This window comes from Mobula hypostoma, chromosome 13 (genome assembly GCF_963921235.1).
Source record: "Mobula hypostoma chromosome 13, sMobHyp1.1, whole genome shotgun sequence".
Lineage (NCBI taxonomy): Eukaryota > Metazoa > Chordata > Chondrichthyes > Myliobatiformes > Myliobatidae > Mobula > Mobula hypostoma.
The window spans coordinates 68,698,510-68,724,160 of record NC_086109.1 but is presented as its reverse complement, the minus strand read 5'-3'; the positions used below and the strand labels follow the sequence as shown (position 1 = coordinate 68,724,160).

At 44.7% G+C, this 25,651-nt stretch overlaps 1 protein-coding gene across 6 annotated transcripts in view; it reads right to left on the bottom strand.

The window, feature by feature from the left end:
- mctp2b (multiple C2 domains, transmembrane 2b) overlaps nt 1-25,651 on the bottom strand; it is a 493,262-nt gene that overhangs the window by 356,216 nt on the left and 111,395 nt on the right. Inside the window, exon 1 of one of the 6 annotated variants that reach the window (XM_063065913.1) lies at nt 5,816-6,303. The exons of the other annotated variants lie outside the window; for them this stretch is intronic. Coding sequence (XP_062921983.1) covers nt 5,816-5,884 — 69 coding nt within the window. The 5' untranslated portion in view covers nt 5,885-6,303. Of the gene's footprint in view, nt 1-5,815; nt 6,304-25,651 lie in introns of those variants that run through there. 6 annotated transcript variants of the gene reach the window in all.

The window sequence follows — 25,651 nt, the reverse complement described above, 5'->3', positions numbered from 1 at the left end:
TTTCCATAGGGTCCTTTGTTCTACCACAGCTCCAGTGTGTCCAGTTTGATTCCTATAACAGAGCCAGCCTTTCTGATCAGTTTATTTAACTTGTTGCTGTCAACCATGGTGATGCTATTGTCCCAGTGTACCATTGCATAGGCGATTGTACTGGCAACAACAGACTGGTAGAACATGTGAAGGAGAGGCCTGCATACTCCAAAGGACCTCAGTCTCCTCAGGAAGTAGAGGCTACTTTGGCCCTTCTAATCTTCTAATCCAGGCAGCAACCTGGTAATTCTCTTCTACATCCTCTCCAAAGTCTCCATATCCTTTCTGCAATGGGGTGACCAGCTCTGCACATGATACCCTAGGTGCAGCCTAACTGACATTTCACATGGTTGAAAAATAATCTCCTAACTCTTCTTTGTGGACCTGGTGAATGATCTAAACCTCTGCTTTCCCCAAACATCCAACCTCCCCGATCATGACCTCCCTCCCTGAGCTATCTTATTGACAGCAATGCCCTCGTGGTTGCCAGACTAGACTCCTCACACCATCCTGCAAGAAAAGCCAGGTTTGATACCCTGAAGCTCAAATACCGAAATAAACCAAACTAAGTGAGCAGCCAACAGGCTCACTCTGCTAGTTGATGTTCAGTTTATAAGTCTACTTCATACCGTAAACATTGGCCCAGAACTCGATGGTCTCTGTTAATGAGGACAGGAGATGACCAGCTGAGATGTGTGGTTGGAGTAGTGTCATGAAAACACCAAAGCATCACTATTCTACCTTCGCAAACATGAGGAAATCTGCAGGTGCTGGAAATTCAAGCAACAAACACAAAAAATGCTGGTGAACGCAGCAGGCCAAGCAGCATCTATAGGAAGAAGTACAGTCAACGTTTCGGGCCGAGACCCTTCATCCTGAATGTAAGGTCATTCTTACCCTCGAAGGGTCCCAGCCCAAAATGTCGACTGTACTTCCTCCTATAGATGCTGCCTGGCCTGCTGCGTTCACCAGCATTTTTTGTGTGTGTCACTATTCTACCTTCTCAATTAGCTTCATCGAAATTAAAACTGTTAAAGACATTTCTCAATGGACTGGTTTCAAATAGGAGCAACATACAAAACACTGGAAGAATTCGGCAGGTAAAGGCAGTGCTTTGTGTGTTGCTCCAGATTCTAGCATCTCCAGGCACTTGTGTCTCCTTGTTTCATGCAGGGTTGCTCAGCCCACAGTCCTCAGCAAGCAGCTCACTGGTGCAAGGAATTAGCAATTTTACGCAAATATCTTCAAACATGCAAGTCAGAACAAGTTTTGGAAAATCTAGAAGTTCAAAATACACTCATTATCGAAGTGCATACATGTCACCATATACAGCCCTAAGACGAACTTTCTTGCGGACATGCTCTAATCTATAATAGAATAATAACTGTCACAGAATCAATGAAAGACTGTACTGACTTGAGGGCTCAACCAGTGTACAAAAGATGACAAATTGCAAAGTACAAAAAGAAATATATAATAATAATTGTGACAAAAATACACATAGATTACGATGTAGCTGTCCTGTGCTGGCACCAGTGGAATCAGCAGTTGGTCTGCCACCTGTCTTCAGGAGAGAGAGAGAAGGAAAATAATGGAGCAGCACTTGGAGATGTTAATGAAGGGGAAGGAGAGCTATCAAGAGCGGCTCCCCCTTTGAACCCTGAACTGTTTGAAGTGATGGACAGGCGATACCCCAGCAGGGGGATAAAAAGGGACAGGTTTGCTAAGGCGACACATACACGACACCCGAGGTAACAAGACCCTGGAAGTGGTGCGTCTCTCACAAGTCGGTGGGAAGTACTGGGCCATAGACGAACAGGGTGGAAAGGTACGATCGGCGGGAACTTGGTGTGTGTCCACCCTTGCCTGGGTGCTGGGTTCACCACAGAGAAACGATCGTATCTGGAAACGGAGGGGGTCACGGTCGGTGACCTCAGATGACATCACAAAGGACTCGCCCAAAAGCTGACTGCGAAGGTCTGTCTGGAACCTTGAATATTCATTGGTTTTGCTCTCTCTCTCCTTCCCCCTACTGTCCAACGCCACGGCAGCGATTACTGCGAACTGAACTGAACTAAATTGAACTGAACTTTGCGTCACTTTGAAACTGGTCATTTACCCCTAGACAACGATAGAGCTTGATTGATCCTGTTATCTTAATTCTGTGTACATGTATGTTTATCATTGCTGAACTGTTGCATTCATTATCCTTTTGATTAGAGTACTGTGTTGCTTGTTTCTTTAATAAAACTTTCTTAGTTCTAGTAATCCAGACTCCAACTGAGTGATCCATTTCTGCTGGTTTGCCAACCCAGTTACGGGGTACGTAACATAAGAGATAACTAAGCAATAAATACCGAGAACATGAGATGAAGAGCCCTAGAAAGAGAGTCCATAGGTTGTGGGAAAATTTCAATGATGGGGCAAGTGAACCTGAATGTAGTTAACCCCTTTGGTTCAAGAGCCTGATGGTTGAGGGGTAATAACTGTGCCTGAGCCTGATGGCGTGGGTCCTGAGGCTCCAGTAGAGTGTATGACTTGGGTGGCAGGCGCCCCTGATGATAGATGCTGATTTCCTGCATCAGCGCTTTGTGTAGATGTGCTCAATGGTGGAGAGGGCTCCACCCATGATGGGCCTGGGCCACATTCACTACGCTTTGTAGGGCTTTCCATTCAAGGGCATTGGTGTTTCCATAGCAGTCAATATACTCTCCACTACACGTCTATAGAAGTTTTTCAAAGTTTAGATATCATACCAAATTTCCACAAACTCTTAAGGAAGTAGAAGTGGTGCAGTGCTTTCTTCACCATTGCACTCATTGTTGGGCTCAGGAAAGGGCCTCCAAAATAATAACTCTTGGGAATTTAAAGTCGATGACCCTCTCCACCTCTGATGCTCCGATGAGGACTGGCTCAAGGGCCTCTGGTTTCCTCCTCGTGAAGTCAATAATCAATTCCTTGGTCTTACTGACATTGAATAAAAGGTTGTTATTGCACCACTCAGCCAGATTTCCATTGTCACTCCTATGTGTTGATTCGTCACCACCTTTGATTCAATCTACAACAGTAGTTCTGCCAGCAATCCTGAATATGGCATTGGAGCTGTGCTGAACCATACAGTCATAAGTGCAAAGCGAGCAGAGCAGAGGGTAAGCACTCAGCCTTGTGCTTATGGAGAGCATAGAGGAGATGTTGTTGCCAATGATGTTGTCCCAGCTGACGGGGGTCTGAAAGGGAGGAAATCGAGAATCCAATTGCACAAGGAGGTATTGAGGTCGAGCTCCCAAAGTTTGTTGATTAGCTTTAAGGGGATGATGGTACTGAATGTCGAGCTGTTATCGATAAAGATTCGGATGTATGCATCTTTGCTGTCCAGATGTTCCAGGGTTGAGTGAAGATCCAATGAGATGGCATCTGCTGTGGACTTGTAGCTCCAGTAGGCAAACTGGAGCAGATCCAATTTGCTTCTCAGGCGGGAGTTGACATGTTGCATCACGAACCTCTCAAAACACGTCGTCACTGTGGATGTAAGTGCTATTGGATGATATTCATTGAGGTAGGTCATCACACTCTTCTTGGGCACCAGTATATTTGAAGTCTGCTTAAAGCAGCTATGTGTGTGTGTGTGTGTGTGTGTGTGTGTGTGTGTGTGTCAGACTGCCAAAGTGAGAGATTAAAGATCATAATGAACACTCCAACCAGTAGATCAGTACAGTTGGTATTTGGCCGGGTACCCCATCTGGGCAGGAAGCTTTGAGTGGGTTCATACTCCTGAAGGCTGCTTACACATTGGCCTCAGGGACTGAAATCACAGGATCATCAGGGTCAAGGGAGTTTGTGATGGTTCTGCCTTGTTTTGACAGTCAAAGCAAGCATCGAAGCTCATCTGGAGGAGAAGTCCTGTTCTTGCCTATGTCGCTTGATTTAACGCATAAACTTGTCTGTGGAGGTCATATTACTTTACAGCTCTGGACAACATCAAACAGGATGGCATGATTGAGACAGAGATAAATGGAAATCACTTGGGCCCTTGGGCAAGGTAACCAATCCCTTGACAGAGTGGAACTGTGTTGCACTGAAACCTTGCCTTCTCTCATATACAGTCCTTTATATACAATATTAAAAAACTGCCCTCTGGAATTTTGAATAGGTTCAACAGAAGACTTGGTTGGAGTTCTCGCTTTAAGTATTTGGGACTTGTTTCATGCATCCATGAACAAAAACTAAGCAGAGCTCACCAGACTGTGCCACATGATTGCCGTGCATCACTTGCACATTTAACTCTGGAATCAAAGAAGGAGTACGCACTCCACAAATCATACACCCATGTCAGCCTCACCTTTCTTTATTCCTTAGTCATTGTTTGGAAGCATCAGCAAAATACCATGAACCTGATAACAAACCCACAAGGTAAGTTAACTGTTCCAGGTCACAGTGCGCCAGATGGAGAACCGGTTGTATACGACCATAAAATACAGGAGCAGAGCTAGGCCATTTGGCCCATCGAGTCTGCTATAAGGAAGAACAGTAAAGAACAGAAGGCTTTTTGTTGGGAGTGAAGGGTGTTGGTTGAAGGTTTGGAAAGGTGAGGAGAGGAAGCTGCCCAGTTCTGGGATGGTCTCAGACAATACTGAAGCAATTTTCCATCTCACAGCCAATTTCATTAACAGCCCAGGAATAATTTTAGCAGCCTCCCAGCAAATGCACACATCAGAAACAGTCTCAATAATTTGTGGGTGTGGCCTTCTGGCAGTATGTCATGAATAAGATTGAATAACAACCAGGTTTAGTTTATCTATTTATATTTTCAGTATTTTCTCCAGCAACCTATCTATAGCTTAAAGAAATTATTCCTCTCTTTTCTTGCAGACATATTTTGTTCAAAATCATAACAACTTTAATTTTACATCAAACTATATTCCGCCAAACCCCAACACGCGAGGGAAAAAAACGACAGAATAAACAAGGTTTGATGTAAAAGACGTGTTACAGAGTCTTCAAACTGAAATGTTAACTCTGTTCCTGTTACTAGATTTACTGAACATATTCAATTATTATTTTTGTAACTGAACCCTCAACCAGTAAGCCACACTGAAACAGACAGAAAATACAATACATGGTTAGAAACATAGAAACTCTGCAGCACAATACAGGCCCTTCGGCCCACAATGCTGTGCCAAACATGTACTTACTTTAGAAATTACCTAGGGATACCCATAGCCCTCTATTTTTCTAAGCTCCGTGTACCTATCCAGGAGTCTCTTAAAAGACCTTATCATATCCGCCTCCACCTACATCGCCGGCAGCCCATTCCACGCACTCATCACTCTCTGCACAAAAAACTTACCCCTGACATGTCCTCTGTACCTACTTCCAAGCACCTTAAAACTGTGCCCTCTCGTGTTGGCCATCTCAGCCCTGGGAAAAAGCCTCTGATTATCCACACGATCAATGCCTCTCGTCATCTTATACAACTCTATCTGGCCACCTCTCATCAGCTCCATGCTTTTCTGCACAGCTTTCGACCTTCACCTCTGTGACACCGGGCAGCCTTCAAAGGACCTTCAGCGAGCGTGAAGGATGACTTATACCAAGCAATTCTTTTGATGCATTCCCTTTCCCACTTAAATCTCTGGACAACAGCTTTAATCCCTCACAGTGGATGAACCTTCACGAAATGTCCCCCAACTTTACCCATCTCTGAGGTCCCCTTTCTCCTCCCTGGATCACTTCACTCGAGGTGCAACAATTACAAGTTTACAGTTCGCATTCACCACAAACCTACCTCCTTCTCAACTTCAAGCACACTGTTCGCCATCTCCGGCACGGCCTTTGTTGCGGAACCTGCTGACATCCCTCTGGTTTGGTAACCCAACCTCTGCACTGTGAATGCTGTCCACCGGCTCGATGAAAGGTCCTCATGGCTCACCCTGCACTGTGAACCCGCCACCACACATAATGCCAGCTCTACCCAGACTGGCCTTCTTGCCTCTGGAAATCAAATACAGATCGAGCTCCCTGAAACACCACCGTGATCTAGAGTTTCTGACTGCCTGTCAGCGCAGTCTTCCATTCCACTCCCACCTCCCCATCCATGACCTCCTACACAGTTCCTCGAGACTAAGGAACAACACCTCATCCTGTGACTAAGCTGATTTCAGTCTTGTCTCAACAATGAGATCAACAATGCCAGATAATAAGCATTTCCAGCATTTTGTTTTTGTAGCAGCTACAGTATATACCCCTTTGAAATTTCAGATACTAATTCTACTTCCTCCGTTAACACCCACTCTAGACCAATCTTTTGTTCCTTGCCATCTTGCACCATCACTTTCGTCATTTCAATTGCTCCCACCTTCCACGCTAACACAGATTATTGTTTGCACTTTCACTTTCTCTTCTTTGGTATCAAAACTTGTTCCTGTCTATTTTTTCCCAGTTCTAATAAATCCAAATACTGGGCTGGATTTTAGTCTGGTTTAGCCAGTGGCTCTGGGGGAGAAAATACGCAGATATCTTCCACTCAGCGCACACAAAATGCTGGAGGAACTCGGCCGGTCTGGCACTATCTATGGAAACGAATAAACAGGCGATGTTTCAGGCTGAGACCCTTCATCAGGACTTGTAAAAGAGGGATGGGGTTGTACCTAAACTGGAGAAGATCGATATCCTGTTGGGAGGTTAGCTAGTGTTACTCGAGAACATTTAAACTAGTTTGCCAGGGGGATGGGAAGCAGAGCACCAGGTCAAAAAGCGGAGGGATGGAAAGGAACATTAATGTCAGGGCTAATAAAAACTGACAGGAGCAAAAATATAGATATGATAGGACAGATAGCACAAAGCTAGGAGTATTATGGGTGAAGGTGAAGAACTTAGAGCATGGATCCACACATGAAACTATGATGCTGTGGCCATTACAGAGACCTGGTTCAGAGGAATATAAATGGGTGCTTAATGTCCAGGGTTTCGATGTTTTAGAACAGGTAGAGAAGGAGGTAAAAGGGGAGAGGTGAAGTGCACTACTAATCAGGGACAATATCACACCTGCACTCAGAGAGGACATAATGGAGGGTTCACCTACTATGGCAAATGACTGAATGCTTGTTAAAGACATGACTTTTACAGAACATTAGAGAAGGAGATAGCAGGGGACAATTTGAAAGGGCAGGGCTTTGGCAGTTCAGGGTGCAGGGTCCAAGCTCATAGCTCCCCGAAAGTGGCAGCACAGGTTGATTGGGTGGTTAAGAATACATATGGCTTGCTTGCCAATATTAGTCGAAGTATTTAGTTCAAATGTCAGAGAGGCAGCTTTATAAAGTTCCAGATTGGCCACATTTGGAATATCGCATACAGTTCTGGTCGCCTCACTAAAGGAAGGACGTTGAGGTTTTGGAGAGGGTGCAGAAGAAGTTTACCAGGATGAGGCCTGGATTAGAGAACATGTGCTATAACAAGAGGTTAGACAAACTTGGGTTGTTTCCCCCGGAGTGGCGGATGCTGAGGGGAGATCTGATAGAAGTTTATAAGATTAGGAGAGGCATAGATAGAGTAGAGAGGCCATATCTTTTTCCCAAAGTTGCAATGTCTAACACAAGAGAATATGCTTATGGTGAGAGGGGGTAATTTCAAAGCAGATGTGAACAGCAATGTTTTTTTACACAGAGTGGTGAGTGCCTGGAATACCCTGCCTGGGGCTAGTGGCAGAAGCAGATACATTAGAGACTTTGAAGAGATGTTTAGATAGATAGACACACGAATGGGAAGAAAATGGATGGATACAGACATTCTGTAGGCATAAGGGATTAGTTTAATTGGCCACTTTGATTACTAATTTAATCGTTTCAGCCCAAGGGTCCATTCCTATGCTGTACTGTTCTGTGTTCTATCTTCTTAAATCCAGAAGATCAATAGTTTCTGAGATACTCAAACCACCATGACTGGCATTAGCAATCATTCCACCATGAAAGTTACTTGGATCACATTTCTTCCCCATTCTGAGCTTTGGGCTGAACAACAACTGAAGCTCTTGGCCATGCCTGCATGCTTTTATGTATTGAGTTGCTGCTATATGATTGGCTGATCGTATAATTGCATTGTCAAGCAGGTGCACAGATGTACCTAATAAAGTGGACCACTAGCTTCTTCCTCCTAATCAGCTCTTTGGTTCAGCTGACCTTGAGTGAGAGGTTGTTGCTGTGTCACCACTCAACCAGATTTCCAATCTCCCTCCCACATGCTGATTTGTCACCACCTTTGATTCAGCCTATGGCAGTGGTGTCATCAGCAAACATCAGTACAACATGGAGCTGTACTTTGCTACACAATCGTAAGTATAAAGTTAGTAAAGCAGGCAGGGATAAGAACATAGCTCTGTGGTGTTCCTGTTCCAATGGTGAATGTAGAGCTGGCGTTGCTACCAATCCTTACTCACTAGGGTCTTCCAGTGAGAAAATCGAGGATCCAGTTGCACAAGGAGGTGCCAACGCCCAGGTCTTGGAGCTTAGTGATGAGTTCCAGGGTATAAGAATGTTGAAGGCTGAGCTGTACACAATGAAGAGCATCCTGACATAGGTATCTTCATTATCCAGGTGTGCCAGAGCTGATTGAAGAGCTAATGAAATTGTAAACACAAAATACTCTGCAGATGCCGGGATCAAAGCAACACTCACAACATGCTGGAGGAACTCAGCAGGTCAGGCAGCATCCGTGGAAACAATCAGTTTCGGGCCGGAACCCTTCGTCAGGACTGAAGAGGGAAGGGGCAGAGGCCCTATAAAGAAGGTGGGGGGAGGGTGGGCAGGAGGAGGTTGGTAGGTTCCAGGTGAAAAACCAGTAAAGGGAAAGACAAAGGGGTGGGCAGGGGAAGCAGGGAGGTGATAGGCAGGAAAGGTGAAGAAGGAATAGGGGAAAGCACAATGGGTAGTAGAAGGAGGCGGAACCATGAGGGAGGTGATAGGCAGCTGGGGGAGGGGGCAGAGTGACATAGGGATAGGGGAAGGGAGGGGGAGGGAATTACCGGAAATTGGAGAATTCTATGTTCCGTGCCCGCCATGACGCTGAACTACCATGACTCTGCCTACGTCTCCGAGCCTACTTCTTTGGCAAGGATTCCCCTCCCCCTACTGATGACCCCTTCTCCCGTCTTCAACCCTCCTCTTCCTCCTGGACATCCTGCCCGGGCCTTCTACCTGCACTCGATCTCTTCATCTCCAACTGTCGCCGAGACATCAACGGTCTCAACTCCACTACTCCTCTGTCCTGTTCCAACCTCACTCCCTCTGAACGCACTACCCTCCACTCTCTCCGCACTAATCCCAACCTCACCATCAAACCCGCTGACAAAGGTGGTGCCATAGTAGCCTGGCGGACGGACCTCTACCTCACTGAGGCCAAACGGCAGCTCTCTGACACCTCCTCTTACTTACCCCTGGAACAGGACCCCACCAAAAAACATCAAACCATTATCTCCCGAACCATCACCACCCTTATCAACTCTGGAGACCTTCCATCCTCAGCCACTAAACTCATTATTCCCACACCCCATACCGCTCGGTTTTACCTCCTCCCCAAGATCCACAAGCCTGACTGTCCCGGTAGCCCCATAGTTTCTGCCTGCTCCTGTCCCGCCGAACTTGTATCTGTCTACCTGGACTCCATTTTGTCACCCATTGTTCAGTCCCTCCCCACCTACATCCGGGATACATCCCATGCCCTCCACCTCTTCAATAACTTCCAGTTCCCCGGTCCCGACCGCTTCATTTTCACTATGGATGTCCAATCCTTATACACCTCCATTCCCTATCAAGAAGGCCTCAAAGTCCTCCACTACTTTCAGGACAATAGATCTCACCAGTTCCCCACCACCACTAACCTCCTCCAGTTGGCAGAACTGGTACTCACACTTAATAACTTCTCTTTTGGCTCTTCCCACTTTCTTCAGACCAAGGGTGTAGCTATGGGCCCCAGCTATACCTGCCTCTTCGTTGGTTATGTGGAACAGTCTGTGCTCCAAAACTATTCTGGTCCCGCTCCCCAACTTTTCCTTCGCTACATTGATGACTACATTGGTGCTGCTTCCTGCACCCATGCTGAGCTCGTCAATTTCATCGACTTTACTTCAAACTTCCACCCAGCCCTCAAATTCACTTGGTCGATCTCGGACACTTCTCGCCCCTTTCTCGATCTCTCGGTCTCCATCTCTGGAGACAGACTGTCCACTGACATCTTCTACAAGCCCACTGGCTCTCATAACTACCTCGACTATACCTCTTCCCACCCTGCCACTTGCAAAAATGCCATTCCCTATTCCCAGTTCCTCTGCCTCCACCGCATCTGCTCCCAGGATGAGGCTTTCCGTTCCAGGACATCTCAAGTGTCCTCTTTCTTTAAGGGTCGTGGCTTCCTTTCTGCGGTCATCAATGATGCCCTCACCCGCATCTCCTCCATTTCCCACACTTCGGCCCTCACCTCATCCTCCCGCCACCACAACAGGGACAGAGTTCCCCTTGTCCTGACCTACCACCCCATCAGCCTCCAGATCCAGCACATTATCCTCCACAACTTCCACCACCTTCAACAGGACCCCAGCACTAAGCACATCTTTCCCTCTCCACCCCTCTCCGCTTTCCGCAGGGATCGGTCCCTCCGCGACTCCCTGATCCACACGTCCCTCCCCATGGCTCTCCCACCCAGCACTTATCCCTGTAAGCGTAAGTTCTACACCTGTCCCTACACCTCCTCTCTTGCCACCATTCAGGGCGCCAAACAGTCCTTCCATGTGAGGCAACACTTCACTTGTGAGTCTGTTGGGGTCATCTATTGCATCCGGTGCTCCCAGTGCGGCCTCCTCTACATCAGTGAAACCCGACGCAGATTGGGGGACCGCTTCATTGAGCACCTTCGCTCTGTCCGCCACAATAGACAGAATCTCCTGGTTGCCACCCACTTCAACTCTGCTTCCCATTCCCATTCAGATATGTCCATACATGGCCTCCTCTACTGCCATGATGAGGCTAAACTCAGGTTGGAGGAGCAACACCTCATATACCATCTAGGTAGTCTCCAGCCCCTTGGTATGAACACAGAATTCTCCAACTTTCGGTAATTCCCTCCCCCTCCCTTCCCCTATCCCCATTTAACTCTGCCCCCTCCCCCAGCTGCCTATCACCTCCCTCATGGTTCCACCTCCTTCTACCACCCATTGTGTTTTCCCCTATTCCTTCTTCACCTTTCCTGCCTATCACCTCCCTGCTTTCCCTCCCCCACCCCATTATCTTTCCCCTTACTGGCTTTTCACCTGGAACCTACCAGCCTTCTCCTTCCCACCCTCCTCCCACCTTCTTTATAGGGCCTCTGCACCTTCCCTCTTCAGTCCTGACGAAGGGTTCCGGCCTGAAACGTTGACTGATCGTTTCCACGGATGCTGCCCGAACCTGCTGAGTTCCTCCAGCGTGCTGTGAGCCAATGAAATTGCATCTGCTGTCGATCTGTTGTGACAGTACGCAGACTGGAGTGGATCCAGGGTCACTCCTCAGGCAGGAGATAATATGCTTCATGACCAATCTCCCAAAGGACTTCATCACAGTGGCTGTAAGTGCTACTGGATGATAGTCATCGAGGAAGGTTGCGACGTATTTCGTGGACACCAGTAGATTGAAGCCTGCAAGAAGCAGGTTGGGACCTCAGAATGCCCAAGTGAGAAGCTGAAGTTGTCAGTAAACACTCCAGCCAGATGATCAACACAGGTCTTCAGTACTCAGCTATGTACACCACGTGGGCCAGATGCTTTGTGTGGCTTCACCCTCCTGAAGGATGCTCACATGTCGGCCTCAGAGACTAAGATCATAGGGGCATCAGGCACTGTGTGAGTTCGGGAAGCATTGAGCTTATCTGGGAATGAAACCTTATTGTCCTTTATTTTCTTTTTTTTTGTAGGAGATGATAGCATTTTTAAAGCCTTGCCACAGCTGTCAAGCAATCCTTTAATCCAGAATTGCTACTTTGCATGCGAGCCAGCCTTCTATTATGATTATGAGGACACGCAGTCTCCTTTTATTGCCATTTAGTAATGCATGTATTAAGAAATGATAAAAATGTTTTCCCAGAATGGTATCACAAAAACACATGACAAACTGACTTGAAAACTAACAAAAACCACGTAATTATAACATATAGTTACAACAGTGCAAAGCAAAACCGTAATTTGATAAGAACAGACCATGGGCACAGTAAAAGTCTCAGAGTCTCTCGAAAGTCCCATCATCTCACACAGACAGTAAACCTCCAGCGCCGCCAACTTGCTGATGCAGCATCCCGGAAGCATCCGAGTCCGTCCGAAAAACTCCCAGCCTTCGACCACCTATTCGACACCAAGCACCGAGCACCATCTCTGCCGAACACTTCGACCCCGGCCCCGGCAACAGGCGATACACAAAGCCGTGGATTTGGGGCCTACGTCTCCGGAGATTCTCAATCGCACAGTAGCAGCGGCAGCGAAGCAGGCATTTCAGAAGTTTCTCCAGATGCTCCTCTGCGCTTCTTACGGCTGTCCCCATCAAATCCGGATTGTGCACAGCACCCCTAGTTACACATATCGATATTCATTTGGAACGGCCATGCGCACTGCGTTGCCTCGCCACCTTCTCCTCCCTCATCATATGACTTCTGGAGGTCATTCCTGGACCTCTCGTACTTTCCTGGATCAGCAGATCTAGCCCACAGCAGATTTTGGATCTCTTAGTTCAATGGGTGCCATCAAAAATCATGGGAGGGAGAATAGATTACAGGAGAAGAAAGTAAGGGAATGGGACTGATGAGTTGTTCTGCTGGGAACTACCAAGAATAGTACTACCAACAACAGCTTCACGTATAGAAGCAGGTAAGCAACATTTTTTATATATTATGTGATCTCGCCTCTATTAGCAAATTGCATCATTCTTCCCCCCTTACTAAATTATCCAGCCCTGTTTTAAATGCTTCACCATTAATCTCCTCAAATATAATGTGCTGTGGCAAGTTGCAAACTCACTCCACTGCCTGTGAAGAAGCTTATCATGAATCATTTACTGGATTTGATTAAATCATTTAATCATCTTATACTCTGGCCCCCAGTGCTGGGCGCCGACACAGAAATATCTCTTTTTTTATGTCTTCCAATCATCAGATTAGGCCTTCTATTTTCCAAAGAGACTGGTCAAAAGCTTTTTAAACATAAATACTACTTCTTCAAAATATATTATGTATTATATTCAATTCAAATATGAATTTCCTAATTCAGAATTCAAGAAGAATCAATGTGAATGGATGCTTGTAGACTTAGTGGTCTTAAGGACCCACTTCAATGCTGCAAATCCAGGAGAACACTAAGTGTGATTGGAACACCGTTAACAGCAAATGAAAATCAAATGCTGGAAATCAAAAAGCAATAAATCCCCTTCATGTTCAGAACTGGCGAAGGGTCTTTGACTTGAAACTTTAAAAGGCATTTTCTTCTCTCTACAGATGCTGCCTATTTCTAGCATTTTGCATTGGTGTTTTCCCCAAGGTGTTGGCTAAGGCACAGTGTCATCACTGGTGGGCAACTCTGATTGGGATGTGATGTGTCTGCATGGTACTCTCCTATCATAGGTATTGACACAGGGATTTACGTATCAACATATTGACTCAAATACATGACAAAAATGACAGGAAATCACCAGATTTCAGGCAACACACACAAAATGCTGGAAGAACTCAGCAGGCCAGGCAGCATCTGTGGAAAAGAGTACAGTCGACGCTTCGGGCCGAGAGGCTTCACCAGGACTGCAGATGCAGGAAATCCAGAGCAACACACACAAAATGCGGGAGAAACTCAGCAAGTCCGGCAGCATCTATGGAAGGGAATAAACAGTCGACATTTCAGACCAAGACCCTTCAGCATATCATTTGAATTCGGAGCTGGATTTATATAGCTTGGTCTCTACATTAAATCTGAAACTTCCACTCCAAAGAATTTTTTTTTTAAATTTTGTAAAAAAACTTCCAGTTCACGGAGCTGTAGTTCTTGTCCATTAAATATTAAACAGTTTGCAAACCCAGGCCAGGAAAACCACATTCGCAAAGCAAGGAAAACAGCACAAGCGTGAATATCTATTGAATGATTTCCTTCAACGCAGCATTGGCTACACCCGAGTTGATAGCAGAATAAACCATCGTGCTTCCTTCTTCATCAAGACTCCCCCCGCTCCAGCACGTTACCGTATCGGAACCCTGTACAAATGCCCATCTCTCTAATTCAAAAGTGCTGGGTCAAAATACAGCTGCTTACCCCCAATTTGCACTCCTCCAATCCCAGATGGCATCAGGTAACTTGGTGCCTACAGGGAAGTTAAACTAGAAACTCCAGAATTATTATAGCTTAGGCAGTCTCAAGTGAGTATTCCAGGGAGGTGTGACCTCATATAATGTTATTCTACGCCTTGTTTCTCTAATTATATCATTATAGCAAAAGGATCTAGAAATCAGTCAAATAGTAATAAAGTACAATAGAACTGTATATTTTAATACCAACAGGAAATTTCAATTTAAAGAAATATTTTTAGCAAGAGATTTATTTTTTGACTGGCACAAATGTGTAGCAATGTCTCTATGAACCACTTCCATCTATCAGTATTCCCCCAGCTCCCTGCCCCCTTTAGTTTAACATCTGTAAACCGCACAGTAGTTTTCTGCCTGATACCCACGCACAGCCAACCCCACAATTAGCAAAGAACCAGAGCTCAAATAAAAACACAAAAGAAAATCTGGTGGTAAAATAGCCCAAGAACCAAATGGTTACAAGCTTAAAGCCCACATGCAGCATTTCTCAAACATCGCAGGAACTATTTACCCAGTAGAGGAAGCTAGCTGGCTCTGTGTGGTACAGATTTCAACTCCAGAGCTGGAACGGGGCTTCGTGACGACTGCAAGGAAAGGCAGCTTCCTAACAAGCAATACAAACAGATGGAAAGTGGATTCCCGAGAGTATGGACCTCAAAAGGAATTAAGGAATCCACAAGCAAACTGCAGAGACTAAACCACTCAGAATATAATTGAAATAGAAACAGAAAATACTCAAAACTCTCAGCAGGTCAGGCAGTATCTGTCAATAAAGAAGATGTGAATATTCCAGGTTAAAATGTTCCAGTGAAGCATCTCTTTCCACCAGATGCTTTCTGATCTGCCAGGTATTTCCAGCACATTTTGTTCTTAGTTTCAATTACCAAGAACAACATGTTTTTATATATAATTTTCATTTACAGTCCTGGGGAACATTATTGGGCCAGATAGAACAACTAAGTGGAACAAGAGTTGCAGGGTAATGTTGCAGCTCTACAAAGTCCTCGTTAAACCAATTTTGGAAAGTTGTGTTCAGTTCTGTTTGCCTCGTTGCAGGAAGTGTATAGAAGTTTTAGAGAGGGTGTAGAAGAGATTTACCAGGGTGCTGCCTGGACTAGAGAGTATGTCTCATGAGCGAGCTAGGGCTGTTCACTCTGGAGCTAGGGAGGATGAGAGAGGTGACTTGATAGAGGTGTACAAGATGATAAGAGGCATAGATAGATTAGACGGCCTGAGACTTTTTCCTAGGATGTAAATGGCTAATACAAGTAAGCATCATTTTAAAGTGATTGGAGGAAAGTATTGGGAGATGTCAGAGGTATATTTTTTCCACAAAGTGATCGGTGCATGGAACGTGCTGCCAGGGGTGGTGGTAGAGGAAGGTACATCAGCAACATTTAGGAGACTCGTAAATCGGCACGTAGATGAAAAAATGGTGGGAAAGAAGGTTTACATTGATCTTAGAGTAGGTGAAAAGTTTGTCACAACATCATAGCTCAAAGGGCCTGTGTGTGCTGTACCGTTCCATGTTCAACATACATAGCCTACCGCCACACAGGAGATATTCCTTTTTTATACTCGTTAATCTTTCTATACTTGAGGCTTTTAGATAGACTCATTAATATAAAAGGAGTGGAAGAATATAGATGATAACATAAGAGGAGGACAATTAGTATAAATTGCCACCCAGATAGGCACAACATCGTGGTCTGAATGGCCTATGAAGTGCTGTACTGTTCTAAATTCCATTCCTTTGTTTCGCACAGTTTATTTGTGTCACTTACAGTAACCATGTCTTTGCATTGTACTCCTGCTACAAAACAGTACATTTCGCATCACCTAAGCCAGTGATTATAGATCTGATTCAGAATTCCAGAACAGCACCTGCATTTTATGGGGAACCATTGTAGGTAACCTTCCAAACTCGATAAACACGAGAAGGTCAGCAGATGGTGGAAATCCAGAGACACAGACACACACACACACACACACACACACACACACACACACACACACACACGCACACACACACAATACTGGAAGAGCTCAGCAGAGCAGGCATCATCAATGGAAATGAATAGATAGTCCAGGTTCTGGGCCAAGACTTTTCATCTTCCACAATGGGGTCACTGCAATAAGTTGTTAAAATGACTATAGGCTCCGCAGAATGGTTTTTGCCTTTATAATCACAGTGTGGGGTGGGGTGAGACAGGCAGGTAGAATATTAATATTAGTTGGTTCCAGCCAAAGTACTCTGGGAAAGAACCAAGAACCAAAAACCAAACCAAAACTGCTGGAAACCCAAAATGCTGGAAATACTCGTCAACCAGCACTGGAGGAGGAAAGAACATCCACTTGAAACAATACAACTGTTTCTCCATGGAAGTTGCCTGTCCTCCTGAATATGCCCAGAAGTTTTAAAACTTTGCTGACAACCTCCAATCTTATTTAAAGGAAATTCAATTTATGAGCAACAGAATTGAACCCAGATATTTTGTGTCAATATTTTGAAAAGTCAAACTGCAGTTGTTGAAGGGGAAGTGGGTTAATATTTTATCTTAAGTTTTTAGCTTTTGCATATCAATGACTGGTCTCCTATGAAAGAAACCAAATGAATACACAAAATGTGTCACATGATAAGTCAAGATTATTCAATAACTTGCATAGCAAACAAGATTAGATCGATCTCATGTGGCAAATAGCTCATCAGAGACAGGAAAGGATTAACTAGCCCTCCCACTCCCAATTACCAGCTGACAAATCACCTTAATAACATGTACATGTCAAACCAGGAATGCTCACCATTATTAAACAAAAACAACTAATGTTCACCACTGGACATGTTCATGAATACTTGGTTGTAGGACAAAAGGAATTGAGTGCAGAAAGTTGCATCATTCTGAAGGAAGGTGCCAACTGCAGAAGAGGAAATAAAATTTAATTAAAACAAGTTTTACAAAAGCCTTGTTAAGACAGGTGCACAATGGTGCAACTGGAAGACCCTCAAACTCATGATGCAAAAGACCTGGTTCAATTCGGACCAGGTCTATGGATTAAGGTTCTGCCTCTCACCATATGGGTTTCTTCCTGACACTCAGGTTCCTCCAACAGCCCAAAAACGTGCAGGTCAGTAGGTTACCAGGCCACTGTAAATTGCCCCTAGGGTTTCGGGGAGTGGTAGAATCTGGGTGTAACTCCGGCAGAAATGGCCACAAGCCTGGCTGAGAAAGGAGGAGGGTTGGGCGTGGGACTAGCAACTATAGCAGCTATATAGGACCCTGGTCAGACCCCACTTGGAGTACCATGCTCAGTTCTGGTCTCCTCACTACAAGAAGGATGTGGAAGCCATAGAAAGGGTGCAGAGGAGATTTACAAGGATGTTGCCTGGATTGGGGAGCATGCCTGATGAGAATAGGTTGAGTGAACTCGGCTTTTTTCCCTTGGAGCGACGGAGGATGAGAGGTGACCTGATAGAGGTGTATAAGATGATGAGAGGCATTGATCGTGTGGATAGTCAGAGGCTTTTTCCCAGGGCTGAAATGGTTGCCACAAGAGGACACAAGTTTAAGGTGCTGGGGAGTAGGTACAGAGGAGATGTCAGGGGTAAGGTTTTTACTCAGAGAGTGGTGAGTGTGTGGAATGGGAGGCCAGCAGTGGTGGTGGAGGCGGATACGATAGGGTCTTTTAAGAGACTTTTAGATAGGTATATGGAGCTTCGTAAAATAAAGGGCTATAGGTAAGTCTAGTAATTTCTAAGGTAGGGACATGTTCGGCACAACTCTGTAGGCTGAAGGGCCTGTATTGTGTTGTAGGTTTTCTACGTTTCTATCCTGTAAAAACCCAGAGCTACAGAAATGCCAACAGAGGGTCCAAAAATCTCATTCCTAGAAGAGGAAGGATCCTCAAAGACGGGCTACATCTGGGAACAACATGAAAGACTGGCCCTAGACAGAAGATTCTGGCAAGTCGCTATCAGCAGCCTATGCCCCCTTAGGGAGATGGACTGAAGAAGAAGAAGAATCTGGAGGTGGGGAAATTAATGGCAAAGTGGATTTTCAAGAACTTGTGTAAGATTGGTGCAATTGATGATTGAGGCAGACATAGCAGATCCAAGCATCTGTTATCATGCTGTAGGACTCATGTTTGATTTTATTCACATGGATGAACATGAACTGGAGTTGGATTCTGTCTTCAAGTTATCATCTCTATCTTTTCAAGGAGAGGTACTTTGCTCTCCCTCTGCGGTGTGATACCCATGCCTACATCAAGTTTCATCCTTTATTATACAACCCACCCAAAAGCAAACTCTGATCTTTAAACTCCTTATCTCACTGCCGGTCTCTTGTTCTCCACTGTTTGTAAATTTGACTAGTTCTTAAAGTTTTAAAGTTCAGGGTCTGATACAAATCAAGAACATCAGTGATAAGAGATATCCCCCAAACAACACAACACTCTAAACCAATTCACACTGGGAAGCCAAAATGAATTTCCAAAATACAAATGTGCTACCTCTTATCTAACAGCTAAATCTTCATTGGCATTTTCATTGAAGAGTGTGGGGACCAGATCTTTGAGATCATAATCAGGAAGTGGAGTAGGCCACACACACTCTGCATCTGCCTATCGTTCAGCAAGATGCTAGTTGTGATTATACATTAATTCCCATTTCCCCACCCCAAATTCAAATCCCTCAACTCCCTTATCACACAAATATCCAATAATCTCAACCTTGAAGATATCCATCACCAAACATTTACATTACTCCAGATTACACAATTCCAAATATTTACAGCACTAACTGGAGAAATTCCTTCTCATTCTAGACATTAATGGTTAATTTCCTGTCCAGCAACCATATTACTGACTGTACATTCTCCATCCAGGATATCCAAACTCTCTGCATCTGCCCTATCAAAGTCCACAACCCTTCCCCTCCCAAGAATGTTGAATATTTCAAGGCAACCATTCAATTCTCCCATGAATCCAAAGTCTCACTCTTCATTGGCACAGGCCTCTCATCCAATCTTCCACTCCCTCAAAAGTAGAGACTCATCCAATCTTCCACTCCCTCAAAAGTAGAGAATATACTTGCTATAGCGGAGATGGTCACGGTTCTTATTGATTCAATATGGTCTCCAGAAGTTTATGTAATCGCAGTATTGCTTCATTCTGTAGGCCCTTCACTGAGGTTAACAAACCATTGTTTTTTCCAACTACCTCCTGCCGTTACCCAAAACACCACAAATCTCAATCAGGTCCTTTGGCTCTCAAATCCATATAGCCATAAAACATGGAGTTATGCCACTCAATGCTAATCTCAATTATTTTTCTCATTACATTCCCACAAAGGTCACCCCAGATTCTACCATCCCAGAGCGAAACCCACATAGTCATAAGAACATGCAGACTCCACACAGACAGCACCAAGTGGCCAGGATTGAACCCCCAGCTCATTGGGGCTGTGAGGTGGCTGCTCCACTAACCATGATAATGTGCCATTCCCAGTGCTGAGAAACAGTACTGTAGCCAGCCCTGTGCTAAAGTTAATATGGCAGTGTTTCAGACAGCTATTTATCCTGCATTTTCTTAAATCTATTCCCTATTTTTCATATGCTAAACTCCAGATTGCATTTCTATAATAGTTAACTTGTTCATTGCTCCTCCAAAGCCTCCCACATCTTTCCTGGTATTTATATGATTAGAGTTTTTTCCTTATCGTTCTCCAAGCAAATTTGCTGAAGTTGTTGCTATGGAAACACCCAGAAACCATTTCTTTCTGTATCATCCCCAAAGGTCTGATCCAGTTAATGTTAAAGCAGTCCCTATTCAATCCCAGTTTCACACAAGATGACACCTTGCATGGGAAGAACATTTTGCAGACATTTCATAGAACACAGAACAGTAGAGTACAGCAACAGGCTATTCAGCCCACAATCTTGCGCCAAACTAACCAAACTGGTAATTAAACACCTAACTAAACTAATACCTTCTGCCTAAACTATGTCCATATCCCTCCAATCTCTGCACATTCCAAGAGCCTCTTAGACCACAAGACCATAAGACATAGGAGCAGAATTAGGCAATTCATCATCGCTGATATATTATAACTCTCAAACCCATTCTCCTGCCTTCTCCCTATAACCTTTGATGTCCTGCCTAATCCAGAACTGATCAACCTCCACTCTAAATATATCCAGTAACTTAGCCTTCACATCCATCTATGGAAATGAATTCCACAGATTCACCACCCAATGGCTAAAGAAGTTCCTCTTTATCTCTGTTCTAAATTGACATTCCTCTATTCTGAGGCTATGCCCCGGGTCCTAGACTCACCCACTATATGAAACTCAATATCTATTCCATCTACGTCTCTCAATGTTCAATAGTTTCAATGAGAGAACCCCTCATTCTTCTAAATCCCAACAAGTACACACACAGAGCTGTCAAACATGCTCCATCTGTTAACCCTTTCATTCCTGGAATCATTCTCATGAACTTCCTCTGGACCCGCTCCAAAGCCAGCACATCTTTTCTTAGATAAAGGGCCCAAAACTGCTCACAATACTCCAAATGTGGTCTGATCAATGTCTTATAAAGCCTCAGTATTACTTCTTTGCTTTGAAATATTGTGGAATATTGGTAGCTCAGCTTGGCTATTTGGAAGCTTGGTTGATTGCTGAGCTTCGTAAACTGTCTGAAGACTTTTCAGCTCCAGTCGAGAAGCCATCATCAGTGCGCAGTTGAGGGTGTTGTCTGCTCAAAATGCCAACTTGTATACTCCTCCGGCATCCAAAATGGATACAGAGGAGTCCAAAATGGATACTGATTAGAATTCCTCCACTATCAACTCTGCTCTTATCCTCCACTATCAACTCTGCTCTTAAACGCATCTCCCCCATTTCACGTACATCTGCTCGCACTCCATCCTCCCGCCACCCCACTAGGAATAGGGTTCCCCTGGTCCTCACCTACCAGCCCACCAGCCTCCGGGTCCAACATATTATTCTCTGTAACTTCCGCCACCTCCAACTGGATCCCACCACTAAGCACATCTTTCCCTCCTGCCCCCCCCCTGCATTCCGCAGGGATCGCTCCCTATGCAACTCCCTTGTCCATTCGTCCCCCTCATCCCTCCCCACTGATCTCCCTCCTGGCACTTATCCGTGTAAGCGGAACAAGTGCTACACATTCCCTTACACTTCCTCCCTTACCACCATTCAGGGCCCCAAACAGTCCTTCCAGGTGAGGCAACACTTCACCTGTGAGTCGACTGGGGTGATATACTGCGTCCGGTGCTCCCGATGTGGCCTTTTCTATATTGGCGAGACCCGACGCAGACTGGGAGACCACTTTGCTGAACATCTACGCTCTGTCCGCCAGAGAAAGCAAGATCTCCCAGTGGCCACACATTTTAATTCCACATCCCATTCCCATTCTGACATGTCTATCCACGGCCTCCTCTACTGTAAGGATGAAGCCACACTCAGGTTGGAGGAACAACACCTTATATTTCGTCTGGGTAGCCTCCAACATGATGGCATGAACATCGACTTCTCTAACTTCCGCTAAGGCCCCACCTCCCCCTCGTACCCCATCTGTTACTTATTTTTATGCACACATTCTTTCTCTCACTCTCCTTTTTCTCCCTCTGTCCCTCTGAATATACCTCTTGCCCATCCTCTGGGTCCCCCCCCCCCTTGTATTTCTTTCTGGACCTCCTGTCCCATGATCTTCTCATGTCCCCTTTTGCCTATCACCTGTCCAGCTCTTGGCTCCATCCCTCCCCCTCCGGTCTTCTCCTATCATTTTGGATCTCCCCCTCCCCCTCCAACTTTCAAATCCCTTACTCACTCTTCCTTCAGTTAGTCCTGACAAAGGGTCTCGGCCTGAAACGTCGACTGCACCTCTTCCTACAGATGCCGCCTGGCCTGCTGCGTTCACCAGCAACTTTGATGTGTGTTGACTGATTAGAAATCATGGTCTGCTTGGCTTTGCTTTATGTACAAAATGACTGCTAACATTGCATTTGCTTTCCTTTCCATTGACACAACCTGCAAGTTAACCTTTAGGGAATACTGCATGAAGACCCACCCCCCCCAAGACCCTCTGCACCTCTAATTGCAGAATTTTCTCACCATTTAGGAAATAGTCCACACCTTTACTCTTTCTAACAATGTGCATTACCATATACCTCCCTACCTACATTCCATCTGCTACTTCTTTGCACAATTCTACTAATCTATCTAAATCTTTCTCCAGACTCCCTACTTCATTAACACTACCTGCCACTCTACGTATCTTCATGTCATCCGCAAACTTGACCACAAAACCTTCAATTCCATTATCCAAATCACTGACATACTGTCTAACATGAAAAGAATCAGTCCAAACTCCGACGCTTGCATTGGTCACCTGCAGCCAACCAGAAAAGGCCTGCTTTATTCCCAGTCTTTGCCTCCTCCCTGTCAACCAATCTTCTATCCATGCTCGTATCTTTCCCTTAATACCACGGGCTCCTATCTTGTTTAGCAACCCCATGTGCAACACCTTATCAAAGACCTTCTGAAAATCCAAGTTAACAACATCGACTGACTCTCCTTTGGCTATTCTGCCTTAAAGAATTCCAAAAGATCCGTCAGGCAAAATCAGCAAAGACTTTAGCCTATTTTATCATGTGCCTCCAAGTACTCCAAAACCTCATCCTTAATAATGGACTCCAACATCACTGATGTTGCTAACTGGCCAATAATCTCCTCTCTTTTGCCTTCCTCCCTTTTTAAGGACTGTAGTGACATTTGTAATTTTCCTGTCCTCTGGAACCATTCCAGAAACTAGTGATTCTTGAAAGATCATCACTAAAACCTTCATATATCACCACAGCTACCTCTTTCAGAACCGTTAATTATAGTCTTTCTGGTCCTGGTGACATCCACCTTCGGACCTTTCAGCTTCTCAAGCGCCTTCTCCTTAGAAATAACAATAATACTTATTTCTTCCTCCTGAAGCTCTCGAGTTTCTGGCATACAACTGCTCTTAAACCTCTCAACCACTATCCACCACTATCCAGCCACCCATCACTCCATGTAAAAAAAAGTTACCCTGCACATTTCCGTTGAATTTACCCCCTCTCACCTTGAATACATGCCCTCTATAATTAAAGATTTTGATCTTGGGAAAAAAGATACCAGCTGTCTACCCTGTCTTTGTCTCCCAGAATTTTATAAATTTCTCTCGGGTCTTCCCTCAGCTTCCATCACCCCAGAGAAAACAACCCAAGTTTGTCGAACCTCTCCTGGTAACACCTTGCCTCTCAGCTGGTCGGAATCCTACTGAACCTCTTCTGCACACTCTCCAAAGCCTCCACTTCCTTCCTGCAATGGGATGACCAGAAAATTTGACATTTGCCTGGCGAAAAATGGGATGCTTTCTTTTCTGGAACAGAAATAGAATGAGTGGGTCATTCAGCATCCATGTGCCTGCTTCACCATTAAGCATAATCCTTACTGGTTGCCTTCCTCAACATCTCTGTCCCCATAATCCTCTATTCTCTATATATCCAAAAATCTACACAGACTCAATCTCAATATGCTCAGTTGAGCCTCCACACAACCCTTTGGGTACAGAATCTAACACAGCATCTACACAGCTTCTCTGGGCAGAGAATTCCAACGATTCATTGCCTTCTGGATGAAAGTTGCTCAGTGGCAAAGCCGGTGGAGCCAGTACCTCCAGCGCCAATGGCCCAAATTTACTTCTGCCCGATCTGTGTGGAGCTTGCATGTTCATCTTGTGACAAGGCAAGTTTCCTCCAAAAGCTCCATTTTCCTTCTACATCCTGATAATCTGTGGTTCAGCAAGTTAATTAGCCACTGTAAAATCTTCTAGCATATAGGCGAATGATAAAATCTAAGGAGAGTTGGTTGGAATATGAGAATAATAAAATGGAATTAACACTAAGTGGCTGTTGTATGACTCAGCATGGACTCAAAGGACTGTATCAGTCTATAATAAAACTTGATCCTGACTGACCAGAACCCTTACTTGAAGACTGAATCTCCTCCATCTCACGTAGAAGAGATAATATTCGTGTATCTAACCTTTCCAGCATATATCTTAAGAATGAGGTAATTTATACTCATTTACTCCATTGTAAATGTCATTTTAAACTTCATGTATATTTGCCACATGCATGAATACAATTTTGGTAAATTGAGCAGCTTACTTTGTGATGACAGGCTCTGAAAGGTAGCTTCAAAAGAAAAACAAAATATACCTTAATAACTACTGTTGAATTGCCTGATGTTTATCCCCTCAGAACAATTCAGAATCTTAGAGTCACATAACACAAAAACAGACACTTCTGCCCACTATCTCTAAACTAACCAAAAACCTACCTATAGTAATCTCATTTACCATTACATGGATCGCTGCCCTTTGTGTCTTGTCAATTCAAGTGCTCATCCAGATGCTTTTAAATTTTAAAGAATCAACCTTTACCACCCACGTAGATAATGCATTCCAGTTTGTAATTGCCCCATAGGGTAAAGGAAAACATTTCTTTTGTTGGTTTATTCACATACCATAATCAAACATTTGACTGGCAACATAACAGGACAACGATTATCTGAGACAATGTTGTGTACCAATACTAGAAGCATTTGAAATATTTTGATGTTTTTCCACAAAATCAGGATTAAACATAGAAACATAGAAAATAGGTGCAGGAGTAGGCCATTTGGCCCTTCGAGCCTGCACCGCCATTTATTATGATCATGGCTGATCATTCAACTCAGAACCTTGCACCAGCCTTCCCTCCATACTCCCTGATCCCCGTAGCCACAAGGGCCATATCTAACTGCCTCTTAAATATAGCCAATGAACTGGACTCAACTGTTTCCTGTGGCAGAGAATTCCACAGATTCACCACTCTCTGTGTGAAGAAGTTTTTCCTAATCTCAGTCCTAAAAGGCTTCCCCCTTATCCTCAAACTGTGACCCCTCGTTCTGGACTTCCCCAACATCGCTGTGACCCCTCGTTCTGGACTTCCCCAACATCGGGAACAATCTTCCTGCATCTAGCCTGTCCAATCCCTTTAGGATTTTATACGTTTCAATCAGATCCACCCTCAATCTTCTAAATTCCAATGAGTACAAGCCCAGTTCATCCAGTCTTTCTTCATATGAAAGTCCTGCCATCCCAGGAATCAATCTGGTGAACCTTCTTTGTACTCCCTCTATGGCAAGGATGTCTTTCCTCAGATTAGGGG